This window comes from Xenopus laevis, chromosome 6L (genome assembly GCF_017654675.1).
Source record: "Xenopus laevis strain J_2021 chromosome 6L, Xenopus_laevis_v10.1, whole genome shotgun sequence".
In the NCBI taxonomy this organism is placed as follows: domain Eukaryota; kingdom Metazoa; phylum Chordata; class Amphibia; order Anura; family Pipidae; genus Xenopus; species Xenopus laevis.
The window spans coordinates 25,135,710-25,154,862 of record NC_054381.1 but is presented as its reverse complement, the minus strand read 5'-3'; the positions used below and the strand labels follow the sequence as shown (position 1 = coordinate 25,154,862).

General features: G+C 38.4%; 1 protein-coding gene across 7 annotated transcripts in view; it reads right to left on the bottom strand.

Moving 5' to 3' along the window:
• arhgap21.L (Rho GTPase activating protein 21 L homeolog) overlaps window positions 1-19,153 on the bottom strand; it is a 119,751-nt gene that overhangs the window by 75,252 nt on the left and 25,346 nt on the right. For 6 of the 7 annotated variants that reach the window (XM_041565340.1, NM_001090055.1, XM_041565339.1 and 3 more), the window contains 2 exon segments: window positions 9,793-9,972; window positions 738-762 (listed from right to left, as the gene is read on the bottom strand). In XM_041565340.1, coding sequence (XP_041421274.1) covers window positions 738-762; window positions 9,793-9,972 — 205 coding nt within the window. 7 annotated transcript variants of the gene reach the window in all.

Here is a 19,153-nt window from a genome sequence, read left to right as displayed (position 1 = left end):
TTAGTTGGAGTATTTTCGGATTTTAATCAGGTTTAGGGTATAATAAATCTCTAAAAATTAGTTTTTTTCCCCTCTTAAAAGGAGTTTTCACCCTAAAAAACTCAACCAGAAAAATAATCAAGGCTTCATAAATAGGCCCCTATATGTCCCCTTTAAGGCAAGAATTGGAGCTAGAACATTGCTGTTAGAGTTGACCATATATGAAATCTTCAAAGTATTTTTTCCAGAGGCATATTAGTGTGGACCTAAAAAAGGTCTAAAAACCAGAGTCATTGAGCAGGACAAGTCCATAAGGGAGAAGAAAGCCATAGGAGTTGGCCTGAATAGAAAGAGGAGTAATAAAAAGTAGCAATAATAAGTTTGTAGACTTACAGAGCATTTGTTTTTAGATGGGGTCAGTGACCCCCATTTGAAAGCTAGAAAGAGTCAGAAGAAAAAGGCAAATAATTAAAAAAAACTATAAAGAAAATCATTAAGATTAATTGAAAAGTTGCTTATAATTGGCCATTCTTTAACATACTGAAATTTTGCAGAAAGGTGAACCACCCCTTTAATGCACATGGGGCATTAAATGTGTTTTCCTTCATTTCATCCCTTTGCCTTCACGCAACAAACAAAAGCAAAGAGAAAAAAATTTAGAGTTTGCCACCTGTTAGCAGTGGGTTTTTTTTCACACCTAAAGTTTATTTAGTAAAACAAAGTATGACAGAGAAGTTAAGAATGCAGAAAGAACCTACCTCCTCTGTTTCCATTCTCTTCATCCTGCAAGAAAAAGAAGATTTGATAAACACCTGTGAGCGCTCACACAAGCCTTTATTGCACAACTGTTTAGTAGACAAAAACGTACAAGGAAACACTAATATATGAAGGTGGAATCCTATTTGTAAAGTTTCTCTAGGTAGCACCCAGTGGTTAACCTCTCTTCCTCCGAGTCTTCTTTTACCAGTGCCATTTTGGCAGATGATCTACTATTCCACTACTGCTGCACTTGGGGTAGCTTAAAAAAAATTAAAAATGAGTGAATGAATAGGGCTAAAAATGCCACATTTTCTATACTGCACTTATTGCACCAGCCTAAAGTTTCAACATCTCAATAGCAGCAATGATCCAGGACTTCAAACTTGTCACAGGGAGTCACCATCTTGGAAAGTGTCTGTGACACTCACATGCTCAGTGGGCTCTGAGCAGCTGTTGAGAAGCTAAGCTTAGGGGTCGTCACTAATTATCCAGCAGAAAATGAGGTTGGTCTGTAATATAAGCTGATGCTACAGGGCTGATTATTAAATTCTGATGCTAATGGCACTGGTTTCTGCCATGTAGTAATTATCTGTATTAATTACTAATCAGCCTTATATTGTGACATTTCTATTCTATGTGTACTGTATATTGTGAGTGGGTCCCTAAGCTCAGTAAGTGACAGCAGCACAGAGCATGTGCAGTGAATCAGCAGAAAAGAAGATGGGGAGCTACTGGGGCATCTTTGGAGACACAGATCTTCCCTTGTAAACGGCTTTGTTAACTGGGGCTGGTACAGAAGCACCAAACATAATGTACAACATTTCTAGCTACTTCTTTAGTTTAACTTTCCTTGTCCTTTAAGCTTTGAAAGGTCCCCTTACAAACTTCTACAGTACTGCAACTTGAGAGTTCTCCAGAACTCCAGACAATTCTCAGGTAAGTTCAATTCAAACCCTCGCAGAGATGCCCATTCATTATATAGCGAATAAAATACCCAGTACTGTAAAATATAAGGATATTAGAAGTTACCGAGGAGTTTCATGACCATATAAAAACACGAGACCGAAGGTAGAGTATTTTAATACAGGTCATGGAACTTCAAGGGGACTTCTTAATAGCCTCCTATTTTACAACTGCGGGTACTTTATTTATTAGAATACACACGTTTCAGTGAATCATGTGACAGAAATTACCCTAAACTCAGATTATAACTGATGACATCACTAAGCACCTTTTATAGTGAATAAAGTACCCACTATTGTAAAATACAAGGTTATTATAAGTCACCAAGGAGTTCCATGACCATATAAAGCATGAGGCCGAAGGACAATTGCTTTTATACAGGACATGGAATTCCGAGATAACATCTAATATCCTCTTATTTTGCAACAGGGGGTACTGTATTTATTATAATATACAAGTTTTAGCGAGTCGTGTGACAAAAAAATGACATCACTACTCACCTTTAATAACGAATGACATCACTAGTCACCATTTATAAGGATATAATTTACAAGATATTCATGGCTGGTGTATTATAAGGATATAATTTATAAGATATTCATGGCTCGTTTATTATAAGTATATCAAACACAAAAGCTATAAATATCTTGTAAATTATATCCTTATAAACGGTGAGTTCTGATGTCATTTCTGTCACGACTCACTGAAATTTGTGTATTATAATAAATAAAGTACCCCCAGTTGCAAAATATAAGGATATTTGAAGTTACCTCGGAGTTCCATGACCTGTATAAAAACACTCAGTCTTCGGCCTCGTGTTTTTATATGGTCATGAAACTCCTCAGTAACTTATAATATCCTTATAATTTACAAGAGGGGGTACTTTATTCACTATATAATTTACAGGATATTCCTGGCTCTTGAGTATTCGAATGGGTTTCGGATTTTTGAGCTCCCAATATGTTTCAGGCTGTAGTGAGAACACCAGTAAAAATTTTATTTTAATGTCAATCTGTGGGGAAGATGCAAAAGTTCAATCATTGACAAATCGGTCGCTAAGGCTGAAAACATATGCAACTTTGTAATCAGCATTAGTTTATATAGACAAAAAAAACGGATTACATTGTAAGCTCTCTGGGGGCGGAGGCCTTATTCCAATCGGGTACTGAATCTCCAAGCACATATGTATTTATTCACATTGTTTAATATTAATATTTATATTAACTTTAAGCCTATTAATGTTTTTGTAAGGCACTGTACACACTTGCAGAGCAATATATAGTGAATAAAGTAGCCCCTCTTGTAAAATATAAGGATATTATAAGTTACCAAGGAGTTTCATGACCATATAAAAACACGAGGCCGAAGGCCGAGTGTTTTTATACAGGTCATGGAACTCCGAGGTACTTCTAATATCCTCATATTTTGCAACTGGGGGTACTTTATTTATTATAATACACAAGTTTCAGTAAGTCATGTGACAGAAATGACATCAGAACTCACCGTTTATAACTGATGACATCACTACTCACCGTTTAGAAGGATATAATTTACAAGATATTCATGGCTCTTGTGTATTATATAGTGAATAAAGTACCCCCTCTTGTAAAATATAAGGATATTATAAGTTACCGAGGAGTTTCATGACCATATAAAAACACGAGGCCGAAGGCCGAGTGTTTTTATACAGGTCATGGAACTCCGAGGTAACTTATAATATCCTCATATTTTACAACTGGGGGTACTTTATTTATTATAATACACAAATTTTAGTGAGTCATGTGACAGAAATTACATCACTACTCACCGTTTATAACTGATGACATCACTACTCACCGTTTATAAGGATATAATTTACAAGATATTCACAGCTTTTGTGTATTATAAATAAATACAGTACAATAGAATAGGAAACGCTTCCAATCTCAGTAAAGTAACAAACAGGAAAGGGTTATCACTTGTAAGATGGGTGTATACACAGAAATGAGAAGGATCAGCATACATCCACTATAAATCACCTTTATCTGTAATACAATGCAGGGCCTTCCTGCCCCAGGATGTAAGCAATAAGAATGCTGCCCATGGTTTACAGAGAGAGAGAAAAAAAAAAATCACAAAAACAAGTTGGGGAAACAGTACAGCTAAGAGTTCAGTGCGTTTTTTGGCAGGCATTTTCTATGATGCATGCTTCGGTGTCACGCATAATTACTCATACCATAATGTGGTTAACTGTGCAATAACCATGCTTAGCATTATTCTTTGCAAAGGACTTGGTTCATTTTGTGAGTGAGCAGAAAAACATCCCGGTACATCCAGTTTGGCAGTGTGTTGGATGCTCCATTACACCTGGGTATATACAGCTTGTACATTCTTTCAAGATATGACCCAAGTTCTTTCATTGCCAGAATGCATGCCTTCCTCACTAATTGGGGGTTTATAGTACAGGTATGGGATCTACTACTGGAAACCGGTTATCCAGAAAGTTCTTAATTACTGAAAGGCCTTCTCCCATAGACTCCATTTTATCCAAATTTTTTTTAAATTTTCTCTGTAATAATAAAACAGTAGCTTGTACTTGATGCCAACTAAGATATAATTAATCCTTATTGGAAGCAAACCAGCCTATTGGGTTTATTTAGGGGCAGATTTATCAAGGGTCGAATTTCGAATTTGAAAAACTACGAAATTCGAATTCAAAAAGACCAACCAAAATTAAATCAAAGGTTTTTTTTCGAATAGGTCAGTTTTCAATCAAATTCGAATAGTACAAATCGAAGTAATAGCGTATTTGAATCGTAAAAATTTTGATTTTTTTTCTGGCAGGCTGTTTCTACTACTCAATGTGTCGCAGTGAGACCTGGATTTTACTATTTGAGTTCTATTCCTAGATCTACCAGGCAGTGGTTGTCTTGTGTCAGGGAGCAAGATACCTTCTTATTGTTCTGTTAGGCTGCTGGTGGGGGGGTGATATCACTCCAACTTGCAGTACAGCAAAGAGTCACTGAAGTTTATCAAAGCACAAGTCACATGACTTGGGGCAGCAGGGAAACGGACAATGTCTAGCCCAATATCAGATTTCAAAATGAAATATTAAAAAAAAAATCTGTTTGCTCTTTTGAGAAATGGATTCCAGTGCAGAATTCTGCTGGAGCAGCACTATTAACTGATGTGTTTTGAAAAAAACACTTTTTTTCCCATGAAATAATCCCTTTATGTTTTCCCTAAATTTGTGGTCCCACCAATATATATTGCTTAATGAAATTCCCTGATTTTACATTTTCCTAGATTTTTCATAATTTTTTTCTAGTCCCTTGAAAAATGTAAAATTGGGGTTCTACTGTAGGGAAGAAAAAAAAAATAGGGGTATCATTTTGGAAATAGAAAGAGTGACAAAAATATTTGGAGAGTGGCAAAATGTTTAGATCATGCCCATTGTTGTGGACACCCCCCCCCCTCCAATTACCATGTTCATTTTAATAAATTTGGCAGGTTATGAAAGTTTGAACACATTTCTGTGTTTTTTTTGTTTTATTACAGTTTCTCTACGAGACCTGCTTGTCCTAAATTGTTACAATTGTTTCTTTGCTTAACTTGAATTGTTACAATTGTTTCTTTGCTTATCTTAAATTGTTACAAAAGTATCTATAAGTGCACCTGCCACGTATTCTGGGTTCTCTGCCAAAAGCCAGTTAGAAACTTAGTATCTTTTTCTGGCTGTTCAGAGCAGGAGATCAAAGAGAAAGTCGAGACATTTCAGTAACAACCCGGGACTGTGGGTGAACTTTCAAAACGGGGCTGTCCCGAGAAAAACGGGACAGTTGGGAGGTATGTGGTAGTAGACTGCGCAATTGCTAGTCTCTGTATTTTCTTTTCAGTAGCAAGCATGCCCACAAGCCTAAGTATGTGCATTAGATCTCTTGGCACATTATTACACCGTAAATTTTAAAAAAAGGCATCTAATGAATAAGCATATTCAATACGGTAAAAATAAAGTGCAGCTGTAAGGAGCAAATGAAAAATGACATTAAGCGGACAATCTCTGATTTCTAGTGCATCACTTCCATCTACCTTGCACCATGTGATGTGTAGAGGTCTGAGCTGCCAATAAACAATGTGCTGATGATGTGCCTCATGTTCTGACTTGCTTCTCCTGCTAGCAAATTTAGGAAACACTTTTTTATACCCTCCAGTCTGAATGCACAGATGGCTTCATTTGCATCATACCTGCTGCTACTAGCAATTGAATTGCAATTGAAACTTGAACTTTGCTTTACTCTACAGCTTACACCTTGCTCCTAACTAGATGGCTTTCCTCCTTGGACCTGACATCTGGCAGTTTGACTGTCATCTGACTTGGATCAGATTTACAGCAAATGCATTTGACTCAGAGCAAGGCCAGAGTCTAATAAATAGCAGTTTGCATACAGAGGCTTTGATCCAGCCATACGAGCTTCACACAACATTGTTAGCAGCAATTCTTTCTAGAGCTGAAGCAGTTCTATATTATAGATAGAGGAGATCTGCATACATCTGATGAGAGGCAGTCTGTACTGTTAAAGGAATAGCAACATAAAAAAAGAAAGTGTTTTAAAGTAACAAAAATATAATGCAGTGTTGCTGTGCACCGTTAATAAAAAAATAAGCTTATGTGTAGCAATGGGGACACCCATTCAACAAGAGAAAATGCTCAGGTTACACAGCCAATAAACAGATAAAAAATGTAGAACAGAAGGGTGTTATCTGTTATCCATGGCTACATAGCAGCTTGTTTATATAAACCAAGGGTCCCCAACTGTTTTTACCCATCAGCCACATTCAAATGTAAAGAAAGTTGGAGAGCAACCAAGCATGAAAAAAGTTCATGGGGGGTGCAAAATTTGGACTGTGATTGGCTATTAGTAGCACCTATGTGGACTGGCAGCCTACAGTAGGCTCTATTTTGCAGTAGACATGGATTTTATGCAACTATTTTATGCCTTTAACAAGGATTTAAAAAAATAAGCACCTTTTTTGAGGCCACTGGGAGCAACATTCCAGAGGTCGGAGAGCAACATGTTGCTCACGAGCCACTGGTTGGGGATCACAGATATAAACAATAGTAGTGTTTCCGAAGCAAACTCATCAGTTTTAACAGTGCAGGGAGACACTACATGACATATTACTTTAAAACACTCATTTTTTCATGTTCCTGTTCCTTTAACAAGTCATCAGATGACCAAGCAGGACACTTCTGGCTCTGGGGTTATCCTTGAGATATGTCTTGAGTAGTCATTTTGCTATTCAGCCAATGTTCAACAATAAGAAAACTACATACATATAATAAAAAGCAATACATGTGGTAGAGTCCTGTGCAGGTCCATTTTTTGGAACCCGTACCGTACCCGTACCCCAGACCCGCAAACCGCATTCTTATCCGATTGGACCAGCTACCGGACCCAACACGCAAGTACCTTATCGGCAACCCGGACCCGCTGATCATCAAGAATCAGGAAGTGCTGTCATTGTAAAACGTAAGTGAAAACTTCGGAAGTAGGCGTGATCAGAAAAAAAGGCATATAAGCAGGAAGTGCCGTCATTGTAAACCGGAAGTGACGTCATCGGGAGTAGGCGTGATCAGAAAAAAGGTGTAAAAAATCGATAATGAGAAGACCCACGGCCCGGCCCGCAAACCAGTGGACATGTTTCCTGCCTCTGCTTGTTTCCTCAAGCTTGTACCTTGCAGCATGGAACTGCTAAATTATGTTAGCTAAAGCCAATAGACAACATTACAAAATGAATGAACATAGACTAACTGTGAAATCTCAAGTTCATAGTGGTGGCCAACACAGAGAACAAGAGAGAACAAGATACAGGTATGGGAGCTGTTATCCGGAATGCTCGGGACCTGGGGTTCTCCGGAAAACAGATCTTTCTGTGATTTGGATCTTCATATGTAAAGTCTACTAGAAAATCCTATAAACATTAAAATAACCCTATAAACGTTTTTTGCATCCTATAAGGATTAACTGTGTCTGAGTTTGGATCAAGTACAAGGTTCTGTTTTATTATTACAAAGAAAAAAGAAATCATTTGTAAAAATTTGATATTTATTATTTGATTATAATGGAGTCTATGGGAGATGGCTTTCCATAATTCGGAACTTTCTGGATAACGGGTCTCTGCATAACTGATCCTATACCTGTACCATCAAAGCTCTACAGAGAATTCCAGACTGAAAGGGTACCGACTCACGAGTGATTGCATGGAGATTTATAAACCGGTAAAGGCCTTTTCGTGACTTGTCCAAAAGATCCCGCAAACAGAAAGTATAGTAATATGACTTCTTGAAACTGTATTTGGAATTCCCAAACTTCATCAAAGATCTCCAAAAAATAAAAATCCACACCTTCATTTTTAGAGAATTTCTCCTTTTGAAAGCTATGTTCCAATGTCCAATGCCAGCTGTTTTCTAGTATGACTTTAGTGTATTAGAACAACTTTTCTGACCTATTCAAATGTCCGTGGGTAGAGGGTTGTAATGCAAACTATGTAGTTAGCTGCCAGAGCTTGTCCTTGAGGTTAGAGAACTAGAGTTCACATGCCTGCAATGCCAGGACTCACTTGATAGCCGTGGAAGTATTCAGACATGGAGGTCATCTTATCAGGGAAGGAGAGTCGTCTTTGGCTGAGTAACAGCAATGCAGTATTACAGGCATGTGTCTACAGATATCTCTGCTATACAGTAATGATGCAAATTGCCTGCACTCAGCTTTCCAATCATGATTTATTAAAGAGAATGATTTATTACTGGGTAAACAGGGAATTTCTGCATCAGGGCAGACAATGTTCACTCTTCAGGCTTTTCATTCATATATTTATTATATTAAAGGAAAACGATACCCCCAAAATGAATACTTGAGCAACAGATTGAGATTAAGTGACATATTAAATTCTTATTTATGATTACCCAATGGCACATACTACTAAAGAAGTATATTATTATGAAAAAGGTTGAAGCAGGGTTTTACACATGAGCTGATTTATGCAATATCTTTTTAGAGAGACCTACATTGTTTAGTTTAGGTATAGTTTTTCTTTAAGGTTACATAAGAAATAATTATTTGGTACATATAGCAATATATATTTTCTCAAAAATCAATATTTAAGTAATATTTTCCATGGAACAGAATGCTAACAATGCTTTTATGGATGTAGATCATAACGGGACAACATCACTTAAAGTAGACCCCGCATTAGTAAAGTTTGGGCACTCCTGCTCTATAGTATAAAGGATGTTTCCGACCAGCAGAAAACTGGTCACACTGGTGTGTGTCACCATTCCTGATGGTAATAAACAAAACTGCCATAATGGACACAGACGGAACAGTAACAGATGGGACCCTGAGCAAAAACACTTGACACATGTTTTGACTGCTGCAGTTCTTGGCTAGAGGACAGCTGTAGACAGAACATGGCATAGACTCAAGAGTATTCACACAGGTCAGTTTCAGGTGCACTGAACTTTGCTTTATGTAGCCCAGAAAGGCATTACCAAAGGGCCTGAAACCAAATCCCAGACACTTGAATTGAAACTGCCTGTCAAGTGCTTGTGCCAACGCTTCTCAGACAATGATCACAGGCAAGTGCTGACACAAGAGCTTTTAAGGCCACAGCAAAAGGTTGTGCGTTTTCTCCAAAAGTAAAGACCAGAATTCTAATTAAAAATTCAATCATTTATTAGGACAGTTTCGTGTCAACTGGGGCACTTACTCATAGGCTCCTATGAGTAAGTGCCACAGTAAGCACGAAACGAGTTAGGCGGTCATCTGTTTGTCCTAATAAATTATTTGAATTTTTAATTATAATTCTGGGCAAAACTCCCAACCTTTTGCGGTTCCAGATTTTTGCACCCATGGACTGGGGTGAACTGCGAGTATTTTTCTCCTCCCATTAAATTATTTGACAATTTTTCTTTTTTGATTTATAATGGTACAGTTACTGGCATAGTGCACCAATTCCTTTAATGACTTTTAAGGCAATACATGTTTATAGGGAGGGTTTTGCAGGGCCCTGCAATTCTAAAACCTTTAAGCAATAAGATACCGCACGAACCTTTACTGATGTATGAACTGCCGACTCGGGGGGATACACAATGAAGTGCCTTAAAGTGAAACCAAATCCCTCGGACGCTCTTCGTAGAGCAACAGATTTTGGGCCAGGCCAACAGAAGCCTTCCTCCTCCGTCGGCGATACCATCTCACTTTGCTCTTGCCCATCTTTGTTTTTAGAAATCTGAAAGAGTGAACAGAGAAAACATTAAGATTATTAATACACGGTCTAAAAGACAAAAAAATTTCAAGTTTAGATGTGATTGGGCAACTACAGAGTAGTGGACCTCTAAAGCAGGCATTGCCTTTGTTCTTAGTGGAGAAATGTATATATATTCATTGATATCTAAAGCACAGACTTGCTATACCATTCAGGTGGCAGCTGCTGCACTGGTTCACCAAAATGACCTCTTGCCCTTTGTCCCTCCCCCTTGAAAACAAGTCTACATTCTGCACATTCTGTCACCAGATAATCAATGTTGAGCAGGCCTTTAGCGGGCATTGTCATGGTATATCTTTGGGCAGTTCCATGCAAAATTTCAGCACTAAAAAAAAATGCATTTTTATGCTACTGTAAAGCACCAAAAACAAATAGACCTTTATATTTGATAAGAGTATGTTGCAATACTACAATGAATTTGTAGATTTGTAAATTAGGGTCTTACCCTTTAAAGGAACAGTAACATCAAAAATGAAAGTATCCGAAAGTAATGAAAATATAATGCAATGTTGTGCTGCACTGGTAAAACTGGGGTGTTTGCTTGAGAAACACAACTATAGTTTATATAAGGGTCAGTCCACACAAGCAGATTTGGGGAGATTAATCGCCCCAGCGTCAAATCGCCTCTTATTCGGGGCGATAATCTCCCTGAACTGCCTCCCCCTGCTCTCACTATGCAAAACGAAGTGCCGCGTGTGCATTGCCGCAGGCGATTTTTATTTTAGCCGGCGGAGAGCAGGGGGAAGGCAGTTCAGGGAGATTATCACCTCAAAGAAGAGGCGATTAGTCGCCAGGCGACTAAATCTCCCCGAATCATATTATATATGGTGCCATGTTTTGATTTCACCTTGCTATGAAAGTTCCATTTATGGTCCTGTTTTACTCACCAAACACACAATGCCACACAATGAATCACTAACTGCCAAATCACACCCACATCTGACTTCTTGTAATGGAATTGTAAACACAGATTCCCCGGGAAGATATGAAAAAGCTTAGCATGCCAGCAAGACAACAGCTGCTCAGGCAAGGCTAAACAAAAGGGCAGGCTGGCCATAATAAACATGTACCTGAATTATTTACAATATGCAAATTAGTATAGAAGAAAGGTAGCCCTTTAACAAACCTTAAAAACACAATGAGAAGCCAAAACGAGCTACCCGGTGCCCAATTTGAACAAAAACGACAGGCCTACAGGGACCTGTCATATGATGACCGCAACCATGTGCCAATGTTAAAACATTAAAGAAACTGGGGAAATCCCAGCAACAGTATTATAATTTGGACCACCACACCTTAAGGCTTTAAAAAAAAAAAATAAAAAAAATTATATATATATATATATATATATATATATATATATATATATATATATATATATATATATATATATATATATATATATATATATATATATATATATATATATATATATATATATATATATATATATATATATATATATATATATATATATATATATATATTTAAATTGTTAAAATTGTTTTGCCCCCAACATGAAAAAAATCCGTTAAATACACATTACTCTGATGTTGCAGCCATGTTACCTATTTTAATACTAAAGATACATAAAGGGCAAGTTAGCACTATGCTCATCACCATGGCAACAAGTAGAATGGACTGCAATTTTCATCACCGGATCTGAAGCTCGCAGTTTCTACATAACAAAAAGTACAAAATATAAGAGGCTTCTACAGAAATAATTCAGCAAGTGCCCAAATTTTCTCATAGTAAGAAACATTCAGGTAACTGTGATCACTTTCCAGCAGTTCAGATCAATTGGCAGGCTGCAAGGCCTCGGAGTAGAAAGAAAACACCAGCTCCCTAATGGCCTGATCACATTGCATTCTGTCTCTATGGCAACCTGGCCAAGTGAGCTAGTGTTTGTCTCTGGGCCTGTGGGGTGGGAGGAACACTTGCCGTCTCTGGTGAGCAGCCATACATAGCAGAACAACCTGAGACTGCCAGAAAAGCCAGAAAATACTCATAAAGGAACAGAAAACAAAACTGGAGGGAAAAAAAGGAGAACAATACAACAAAACCAAATTAAAGGGGAAGTAAACCCAAAAATAACATTTTGCATAATTTAAAACAAATGTTATTCTAAATAACTTTCTAATATACATGCACACAAACATTGCAATGTTTTATAGGAGAACTAAAGCTTAACTAAAGATGTAGCTTCTGTACAAGCCCAAGGCAACCAGAGCCCTTTAGCAGTAAAGATCTGTGTCTCCAAAGATGCCCCAGTAGCTCCCCATCTTCTTTTCTGCCGATTCACTGCACATGCTCTGTGCTGCTGTCACTTACTGAGCTTAGGGAACCACTCACAATATACAGTACACATAGAATAGAAATGTCACAATATAAGGCTGATTAGTATTTAATACAGATAATTACTACATGGCAGCACAGAAACCAGCGCAATTAGCATCAGAATTTAATAATCAGCCCTGTAGCATCAGCTTATATTACAAACAAATCTCATTTTCCGCTTGATAATTTATGACGACCCCTAAGCTTAGCTTCTCAACAGCTGCTCACAGCCCACTGAGCATGTGAGTGTCACAGACACTTTTCAAGATGATGACCCCCTGTGACAAGTTTGAAGTCCTGGATCATTGCTACTATCAGTGGCGTAACTACCGGGGGAGCAGGGTGTGCGATTGGGCCAGGGCCCGCACCCCCTCAGGGCCCCCAGGCAGCTTGCGCGCCACTGACTTCGATGGGGTTCCAGATGTTCGGAGGGGGCGGGGGCCCCAGCTGCACATCCCGCGCCAGGGGCCGCCCCCCTCTAGTAGGTTACTGGCTGCTATTGAGAAGCTGAAACTTTAGGCTGGTACAATAAGTTCAGTATATAAAATATGGTATTTAGCCACATTCATTTTTAGGGTTTAGTTCTCCTTTAAAGTTATTATGTAAAGGTAACCAACTAAAAGCAGAATGCGTTTTCCCATTTCCGTTCTCTGGTTTTGACCCTTGCAACAATGTAGCATAAATCAGTTACTCCTTCAGCTGGCTTGATGCATTGTTTCCGGATTCAGAGACCATAAACAGCCGCATACTACTTTCAACAGCAATTACACTGACCAACCTAAAACCATTGTTCATTTTTAATTCATGTATATTGAAAAGTTGCTTACAACTGCATTTTCTTTCATAATGGAAAAGCACTGTTATAAGGGGGAAGCAGCCCTTTAAAAGACAAGTAAACTTTTTTAAAAAAAAAAAAAAAATCCGTTTGTACATAATGGAACAAAAAAAACAAAACACCAAGACGCATTTAATTTTAAATTGTTTAAGAAATAACTCACCGATACTCCACTTCAGAAAAGTCGGCGATCCTTCGTGCGGCACTCTGTTTCTCCTCTCTGGCTACCTCCTGCAGAAGGCAGGGAGGAGAAATTGAGTGCCGCGCGATGGATTGTCGCCCTGTCGTCTTTTCTGAAGAGGAGTGCAAGTGGACTATCGGTAAGTTATTTCTTAATAAAGAATTTGCGAATTTGAAGTTAAGGGGCCCATTTACTTCGCTCGAGTGAAGGAATAGAGGAAAAAAACGTCGAATTTCGAATGTTTTTTTGGCTACTTAGACCATCGAATTGGCTACTTCGTCTACGAATCGAACGTTTCGAACTAAAAATCTTTCGACTATTCGACCATTCGATAGTCGAAGTACTGTCTCTTTATAAAAAAAAATTTCGACCCCCTAGTTCGCCACCAAAACCTACCAAAGTCAATGTTACCCTAGGGCAAGGTTCTCATAGGCTTAGCTATCTTTTTTTGGTCGAACAAAAAGCGTTTGATCGACGGATTAAAATCCTTCGAATCGAACGATTCTAAGGATTTAATCGTTTGATCAAACGATTTTTCGTTCGATCGAATGAATATCGCTAAATCCTTCAACTTCGATATTCGAAGTCGAAGGATTTAACTTGAACCGTTTTTCCTCGTTATGTACAAACTAATTTTTTTTTTTTTTACAAAAAACTTTATGCTTCTGGTCCTTTAAAAAATGTATACATTTTCAAATGAACCGGGGAAAGGATTAAAAATCAAGCCGTGAAATAGGATTAAGAAAGTACATAACATTAGTCTGCAGGGAAAGTATTCAGATTTCAATACAAACCTGTGACTGCTAACCCAGAAACCCTTAGTTGCCTTCTCTAAAGGGAGGCTTCCCAGATGATCCGAAATATGACATGGCATTCTCTGCATGCCATCTGTAAATAGCCAGGCTATGGTTCTGTACCCACCATGGATAGAGGTCACGTGCTTAGGAAAAGCTGCCCAGTAATTACAGTTACGGCTAAATGGGGAAGGAATAAGCCCATGGCATGCAGCAAGAAAATAACAGCCAGCAAGGAGATTAGACTGCAACGTGGGCTGGAAAGTGCATGGATGCCGTGTTGGCGTCCTTATAAACAAATGTGGCTGTTCATAGAAAGCAAGGCTGCTCATCTATCATGACGAGGGGGGCATGGATATTCACAAGAGTAAAACAGACTACTGCAATCCAGCCACACACCATTATCTGCACCATGAAAAGGAATTGATTCTAGGTTTAGGAGGGCATGCAAGAAGAACCTACAGCCCAAGTAATTCATTAGGAAACAGGAGCTACCACTGCTGTCCGATTCGGAGGGGGAAATACTTTATAGGGATACTGTCATGGGAAAAAAAATTTCAAAATGAATCAGTTAATAGTGCTGCTCCAGCAGCATTTCTCAAAAGAGCAAACAGATATTTTTATATTCAATTTTGAAATCTAGCATGGGGCTAGACATTTTGTCAATTTCCCAGCTGCCGCAAGTCATGTGACTTGTGCTCTGATAAACTTCAATCACTCTTTACTGCTGTACTGCAAGTCAGAGTGATATCAACCCCCTCCCTTTTTCCCCCCAGCAGCCAAACAAAAGAACAATGAGAAGGTAACCAGATAGCAGCTCCCTAACACAAGATAACAGCTGCCTGGTAGATCTAAGAACAACACTCAATAGTAAAAACCCATGTCCCTCTGAGACACATTCAGTTACATTGAGAAGGAAAAACAGCAGCTTGCCAGAAAGCATTTCTCTCCTAAAGTGCAGGCACAAGTCACATGACTTGGGGCAGCTGGGAAATTGACAAAATATCTAGCCCCATGTCAGATTTCAAAATTGAATATAAAAAAATCCGTTTGCTCTTTTGAGAAATGGATTTCAGTGCAGAATTCTGCTGGAGTAGCACTATTAACTGATGCGTTTCAAAAAAACATGTTTTCCGATTCCCCTTTAAAGAATGTAATTTCCAGACAATTCTGATTGTATCCAACGGTTTGTGGGCCTGATCCCTCTTCATTCAAAAGAATCAAATTAGCTATGTATGAGCAGATATTCTAATAATCAAATCTAAACCATACGAATAAGACTTTTTAACATTAGTGCAGAGGAAACTCCACCTAAATAATGGAAATCAGATGTTGTATAATGATAGATGCTAATGAGAACTAATTCTAAGCAACTGTCCAATAGACTTAAAACTGTCCAATAGACATTAAAATATAAATGGATTTGTAAATCATATGGTTGCCGACAGCAGCTTAGTGATGTAATCAGCTATAATCGGTATTTCTGGTCATGTGACTTGCTTAAACTTTTGTATTATAATAAACACAATACCCCCTGTTGTAAAATATGAGGACATTAGGGTGCAGAATTATTTATTAAGGTTTAAATTGTTTTTTCAACGAAAATACAAGTATTTAAGTTGTATTTTGTGGTCAACTCACTTTTTCGGGTTAAAAAAAAAAACGTGGAATATTTGAGATTTATACCTCGATACTGGGAATAGCTGTAATCCTAAAATACACCACCTAAATCCTGTCGAAGTTCTGTAGAAGTCTATGGCAGAGGTCCCTGTAACCATTTGAAGAGGTTAACAGCCTGCTTGATAGTAGAGTTTTTTTTTTTGGAGGGTTTTGCCCTAAAACTCTAATGGATTGGAGTTTTTTTCCTGCCTTTGGCCTTGCACTTTTATATGGGCATAAACCTTCTCAGTGGTTTGCAATATTCCTTAAAGGAAAACTAAAGCTTAACTAAAGAAGTATCTAGAAAAATTGTACATTATGTTTTGAGCTTCTGAGCCAGCCCAAGGCAACCACAGCCCTTTAGCAGTAAAGATCTGTGTCTCCAAAGATGCCCCAGTAGCTCCCCGTCTTCTTTTCTGCTGATTCACTGCACATGCTCTGTGCTGCTGTCACTTACTGAGCTTAGGGACCTACTCACAATATACAGTACACATAGAATAGAAATGTCACAATATAAGGCTGATTACTAATTAATACAGATAATTACAACATGGCAGCACAGAAACCAGTGCAATTAGCATCAGAATTTAATAATCAGCCCTGTAACATCATCTCATATTACAGACAAACCTCATTTTCTGTTTGATAATTTGCAATGACCCCTAAGCTTAGCTTCTCAACAGCTGCTCAGAGCCCACTGAGCATGTGAGTGTCACAGACACTTTCCAAGATGGTGACCCCCTGTGACAAGTTTGAAGTCCTGGATCATTGCTGCTATTGACAAGCTGAAACTTTAGGCTGGTGCAATAAGTTCAGTATATGAAATATGCCATTTTTAGCCATACAATAATAGGGTTTAGTTCTCCTTTAAATTTTACAATAGGGGATACATTATTCCCTGTATATTGGACATGTGTATATTTCCTTTCATTGTGATTTTTTTTTCCTATTATTTGCTTGGCATTCACCTGCAGGGTGATGACCCATGGGGAGACTTGTATGCAAGTCAATCTTCTTCTCAACTGCAGGTGACAAATCTCCTGAAAATGCTCTCTCACCAGTATGGGAAACCATACAAGACGCTTTGGCTTTACACGTTGCCTCACAAGGAAACTTTGGGTGACTTTGGAAAGCAAGGATTTGCCTGATTGAGGACTCCCCCCCACCCCCCCCATACTGCAGCAGAGGATTCAAGTCCCAGCACTGGGAAGCAGGAGTGCCAATGACTACCACTCTCAATTTTCATCAATCAGGAAGGGAGCAAGCCAAGACTGAGGCCAAAGCAATCTACATATATATATATATATATCTCTATAATAGACCAGTAAATCAAGAGAATGACACTGCATAAATGTTCAATGAACATGAGCAGACTATATCCCATTTTATGGCTGGAGAACACTAAACAAATGGATACTGTGGCTGCAGAACATCCATCAGAGTTTGACAGGATAATACACAATTTAAGTGATTACAGAGAGAGCTGCTAATAGCACAGAAAAAAAAACACTTTACAGATCAGGCCAAATGTTGGCCACAGTCTTAGGAAGGCCATTGGTAGGATTGTGCGCAAGCAGGCCAGAAATCAAGCATTGATAGAAATAAAGGCGAGGCTATGAGCCAGGGAAGAACTATAGAACAAACCTCTATAGATTAATAAAGATTTTCATAAATTACGTGTACTTTAAAACACTATCATTTTTTGGTGTTACTGTTCCTTTAAAGGGATACGATCATAGGAAACCGCATCAGTTTTAATAGTGCTGCTCCAGCAGAATTCTGCACTCCAATTCTCAAAAGAGCAAACTGATTTTTTTATGTTCAATTTTGAAATCTGACATGGGGCTAGACATATTGTCAGTTTCCCAGCTGCCCCCAGTCATGTGACTTGTGCCTGCACTTTAGGATGGAACTACATTCTGGCAGGCTGTTATTTCTCTTACTTAACTTAGAGATACTGACACCAGAAATTGAACCTTTTTTTACATCTACCATAAAATTGACTTTGCATGCTTCTTAGAATTGTGCCATAAAGTATTTGTCCAATGCTTTTACATTACCTATCTGACTCCCTGTGATCAACTATGAGAGGGCTTCCATATTTTTGCAGTCTGTTAGCATTAGAAACTGTCAGGTTGGCAAAACAGCCAGGTTTAGGAACTTCAACTAACAATTACTTACAAAAACAAACCTTAATTTAAAAAAAAAGCCCTATAGGTAACTTTTAATGCACATTCATATTTTTTAAAAGTAGTTTTTTAGTGTCGGTATCACTTTAATGTAACAATCAGTCTCAGTGGGACTTGGCTTTTACTATTGAGTGTTGTTCGTATATCTACCAGGCAGCTGTTATTATCTTGTGTTAAGCTGGCCATAGATGAAGATTTTTAAAAGATCAGATCCTGATCGTGAGACCACGATCTTCTCAGAACAATCGTACGAATTTACCATCAACTATAAAGACCAATTTGCCAGGAAAACAAAGGGGAGCGGCCTGCTTGGCCCTGCAAACATAGATAGATTGCACTGGCACCGACAAAGATTTTTTGACCTGGCCGATCAATTTCCTGACAGATGTCGGCCGAAAAATCGTAAGATGTACGATTGTTCGAATCCCACTAACCGCACGATAATTGCGAAGGATCGGTCGGGCTTCCCTAAAATCGGTCGTTCGGCAAGAATCGTCACATCTATGGGGAGCTTTAGGGAGCTGCTATCTGGTTACCTTCCCATTGTTATGGCTGCTGGGGGGGGGGGGTGATATCACGCCAACTTGCAGTACAGCAGTAAAGAGTGACTGAAGTTTATCAGAGCACATGACTGGAGACAGCTGGGAAAATGACAATATGTCTAGCCTCATGTCAGATTTCAAAATTAAATATAAACATTTCTTATTTTTTGAGAAACATTTCAATGCAGAATTCTGCTGGAGCAGCACTGTTAACCGATGAATTTTGGGGGGGGAAAAACGGTTTCCCAGTATCCCTTTAAAGGAACAGTACCTACATCAGTCATCCCTGGTCTGGCCAGTCCTACAATCAACTTTCATCTGATTCACCAAGAATTCAATTGTTTCATTACACATTTTACAAAGGGGGGTGTGTGTGTGTGTGTGTGTATGTAAACACAATAATTCTGCTTCTTTTTAAGACAAAAACTGACTCCAATGAGGGCTTGCCTTTGTTTTCTTGACAAAAATCTTTCATTCGTAAGAAGAAACACCAGCGCTACAAGCTTAGGGGTAGACACCAAAGAAAACAGAGAAATAGAATATAGTGTAGTATTTTGTAGAAAAGTTTACACCTCTTTGTGCATTTACTATGGGATGTGTTTTGATTT